The 4,126-nt window shown below is 34.3% G+C and overlaps 1 protein-coding gene across 1 annotated transcript; it reads right to left on the bottom strand.

Annotated features, from left to right (window-relative positions):
* Nucleotides 1–668: 668 nt before the first annotated feature.
* LOC100249258 (peroxidase 46) lies at nt 669–3,334 on the bottom strand. The gene is made up of 4 exons (XM_002285551.4): nt 2,993–3,334; nt 1,911–2,090; nt 1,658–1,823; nt 669–1,348 (listed from the first exon to the last, which is right to left on the bottom strand). Exons 1-4 carry the CDS (start codon nt 3,218–3,220, stop codon nt 933–935), a joined length of 990 nt encoding a protein of 329 aa, XP_002285587.1. The 5' UTR covers nt 3,221–3,334; the 3' UTR covers nt 669–932.
* Nucleotides 3,335–4,126: the final 792 nt, after the last annotated feature.

Here is a 4,126-nt window from a genome sequence, read left to right as displayed (position 1 = left end):
AAATGAAAGTCAAGACGTTTGTTCTGTGAGAATAAGGTGATAATTATTTTTTGTGCTTCCATTCACGACTTGGGTAAAAAATTTATCGGTAAAACAATCAATTAAAGATTCTGGGCACCAAAACTTTATTTTCCGTCAACTACCATATTGCACTGAAGGAGTTCAAAGTAACATGGTGCATAGACTAGTTGAAATTCCTCTCTTCTAATTTGTTCATGATTTCATTGATGATTCCAACACAATAACTAAAAGCAGAAAATAGGCAAACACATTTACTACCATCCTCCTATCAATCAAATTCTTCACATGCAGATGCGCTGTCCAAGGAAAAGGGTTCAGTGCTCTTTAGATGTGGACCCTAGCGTGTGTATTGTACCAATACTTCCAAGCGTCGGTCGGTGTTCATTTTCAGAGTCATAATACTATATGTACTTGTCCTGCCTAACAAATTCATACAGGCTCCCTCTCATGAAAGCAACAAAAGAAGTAGCTCTCAAAGACTCAAACAGTCCATATCCTTTCAATAACACTCGGTGGGGTGGAGCCAGAAACAGATTTCAGGAAGGCACCTTCAATGGTATAATATAATGAGATAACATTTCAACACAGATGATAAATGCAAAAATTTAAACATTAAATACGTTATAATTAGGCAAACAAATACTTCCTAAAGGATAAACAATTCAGTACAATTATCATTTCCGTATAGTTAAAGGATTGCACATTGTTTCCCATGAAATTTCTCACTGCAAATAGAGAAAGTCACTATATATATCAAAACATATAGATTCTGTTCATCCCAGATTCAAAAAATAAAAATAAAAAAATAGAAAAGGTCACAATACGATCCTTATAACTGGTTAATTAGATGAACACTACAAGAAAAATACTTCCCAAAGTGCTAACCAAACAACGTCTTGTTTTCTCATCCTTTATCCATTAGCTACTTCACATGATTGCCGGATTTCCCCTTCATCATCACTCTTCACTCCGATGATGGTAAGCTTCAAGAAAGACTGGCCCCATCTCTCAAAGAAACTATTCTGGTTATTTGCAAGATCCTCTACCATTTTCTTAGTTCTTTTATCACTAAAGAGGACGGAATCTGATTGGAAGAGACCTTTGTGGGCCATGAGATTTCGATAGTACTGATTGTCAAACAAGAAGGATGTTTCTGGATCATTGTTAACTGTTACAGATGAGCTTACACTTGATGGGCACTTCTTCCTCAGCTCATTTGCATAAGCTTTGTCTAAGGATGTGTCAATGCGGGTCAGTGTCCCCTTTGAGTCTGCTTGGAACCTATCACTGAATGCACTGCAATGAGCTGATCCTATGGTGTGGGCTCCTGCAAAGTAATTAGAGGCTAATACATCAGCACAATTTAAGCTAGTAATGGAACTCCTACCTGCCAGCCAGAAGGAAAAACAAATTAAATTCATATGCTTGTGTCTTGGATCAATTTGAGATGTACAAAGCCTCATCAAAATCATCAGTTTTTCACTAGATATTGTTTGACATATTTTAATATATAAGAAAAAGAAGCTTTATGTCTAAAAACCTAATTAAGAAAAGCCACATTAACCCCTCAAGGAAGAACTCAAATCTTATATCTAAAAGCTTGTGTCTACATGAATTTTTGGTTTTAGTGGCAAACCTGATAGGATGACAAGGTCATCTAAGGACAACCCTTTAGAAGAGAAGAGCTTCATCATCTCATCCATACTAAAACTTGTGTCTATAATGTTGAATCTAACAACTGAAGCCACAGAAGCCCTTCCGTCCCTCCTTCCCGTTGGAATCTGAAGCATCGGTCCGCCAACCTGCTCCCAATATTTCATCACTAAATAACCAACCAAAAAAGGAACGGAAAAAAATATCCATAAAAGAAACAGTGAAGGAGATGGTACAATTTCGACGGCATCCCTAGCTGCCAAAGCAAGAATGTCAGCACAAGAAACAGTTCCTGGACAGAAGATTTCAAGTACTCTTTTTGCTGAATTTATAACAGAAAATCCTCCAAGAGAGGCATTTGCTGGATCACTTCTCTCAGTATCATTTCCTTGTAACAGCACAGATGCATCACAACCCTGCAACCACAAGTAATAGTTCTAGCAGGTTCAAGAGGAGAAAAATTAGACAAATGATTTACCCTTGCAAAGGCTTTGCCTGTAATTCTTAGAGAATAATATCGAAGTGATTCCTAGCAGGAGCTGCAGGAAAGGACCTGTTTAATAGAAGAACCATTTTTCTTCTCAAATTAAAGCTATTAGATTAATTCTTTTGAAGCGACCTAAAGTATGGTGTCTTTTCTATTATCTTCAAGCAAGAATGACTTCCAAATAGCAAATAAAACTAGTTTTATAAAAAATTAAAGTCAGAACAAAATTTTCTTCAACGCTGGAGACTTTCCCTTCTACAGATAAGGCTGTTTCATGCTTGCCCATCCTGGTGGGGGGCCACACGTTTCTTCATGAAGTCAGCCTCATCATCTATGCCCAATATCATAACTCAACTTCACATGGAAAAGCATGGAAAAGAAAGGGGTGCCCGCTTTCTTGCAGAATCACATCAAAACATAATTAATTGCTTCATACCATTAAAAGAGGGAACACTGATCCATGCACGGACTTGAAAAGTAATTTTTGATGAATAGAGTTTAATTAGAAATTATTCTTCTAGGAAGCTTCATTCCTAACACAACCTCATTCAAAAAGAAATTACTTCCTCAATAGTAAAGGGATCCCAAATAATTAAGTTTATGGATGCGTTATCTCTACTTACAAATTCATTGCATCCACTAATAATCACTTGTTTGTATGTATCCAGAAAAAAAAAAAGGCGGAAATTCAAATACCGATAGCTCTATAGTTTTTTCCAGAAGAAATATGTGCTTTCATTTAAAGAGGGAAAAGAAGTTGCATCAAGACACACCCAGCATGCTAAGGTACTGTGGAGAACTAAACAACTAGTATATGAAAGCAAGACTCACCTCTACCATGCAGTCATGAAAGAGCAGGCGAAGGAGCTTTCCAGGAATGGTTGGGTCAAAGGAGGAAGCTGATCTGACTGTGTTTTTCACTATAAACTCAGCAGATGGACATGAAGCTCCATAGAAGTTGAAGGCAAGTCTGGAAGAAGAAGGAGAAGGAAAAGCAGCAAAAGAGAAGAGAAGGAGAATGAGAAGTTGAGGAGAAAAAACTAGTAGCTTTGTCTCCATAAGAGTAGTCTTAGGAGTGTAAAAGCAAAGAACGTAATGTCTGTCGCTCAGGCGAAGAGAGTAATGTCTGCTGCTTCAGTCTCTCACTTCATCCTGAGAGAGAGAGTGATTGAGAGATAGGCATGCTGACTTTAAAGCAGCATTTATTTGGTTTGGTGATGTCAGAAGTAGATGAGGTTTGCCATAAAATTACAGGGTGTAATTAGATGAGGCTCTCAATGCAAGCATTTAAACACCCTATGCGCTATTTCAATTTTTGTTGCACTGAGAAAAAAAGTTCAAGGGTCTTGCAGTTTGGTTTCTAAATCCAGCTGTGTCAGTGACAACACATTTATTAACTTTGGAGGAAAAAAAAAAAACCTAATGTTATATTTGGTTCCGACAAATACTTACAAAAAAAAATAAAAAATGTCATGCTTGGTTTCATTATAAAAATTACGAAGAAAATAAAATATAATTAAAATTAATTAATTTTTTTATATTTTTAAATTATTTAATCTTTATATAATGAAAAAAAAAATTAAATTTTAAAAAGTATATATATAAAAAATGATTTTATTTTTTTCACTTTTTTTTTCTTAAAATTTTTCGAGAATCAAACATAACATGAGGCATGAAAGAATCTATTTTTTAAGTTTATATTTACATTAGTCTTTTGAAAAGATGAAATACAAATTTATAATTTGTATTCATTCTAAAATCTTATTTAATTAAAAAAAAAAGATTTTTTTGCATGTAAAATAATTTTTAAAAAAGATGACTTTAAAAGCAAGTATTTTTTATAAGTATTTTATAAAATATTTTTTCTTAAATTTAAATAAAAATTCTTAAAAATAAAATAAAATTGAATGAAGGTTACCAAAAATGAAATAAGGGTATTAAAAAATAAAAACAAATTTAACTAAA

The sequence above is a fragment of the Vitis vinifera genome, chromosome 4 (genome assembly GCF_030704535.1).
Source record: "Vitis vinifera cultivar Pinot Noir 40024 chromosome 4, ASM3070453v1".
NCBI classification, from domain to species: Eukaryota; Viridiplantae; Streptophyta; class Magnoliopsida; order Vitales; family Vitaceae; genus Vitis; species Vitis vinifera.
Note: the sequence above shows the minus strand (reverse complement) of the source record. Positions and strands in the feature narration are given on the sequence as shown.

Excerpts from the sequence above, each read along its gene's own strand:
- LOC100249258 (XM_002285551.4), bottom strand. The coding sequence starts at position 3,220 with ATGGAGACAAAGCTACTAGTTTTTTCTCCTCAACTTCTCATTCTCCTT. Across the intron at positions 2,091-2,992 it reads TTCATGACTGCATGGTAGAG|GGTTGTGATGCATCTGTGCT; the intron begins GTGAGTCTTGCT and ends TTGTGGTTGCAG. Across the intron at positions 1,349-1,657 it reads TGACCTTGTCATCCTATCAG|GAGCCCACACCATAGGATCA; the intron begins GTTTGCCACTAA and ends ATTACTTTGCAG.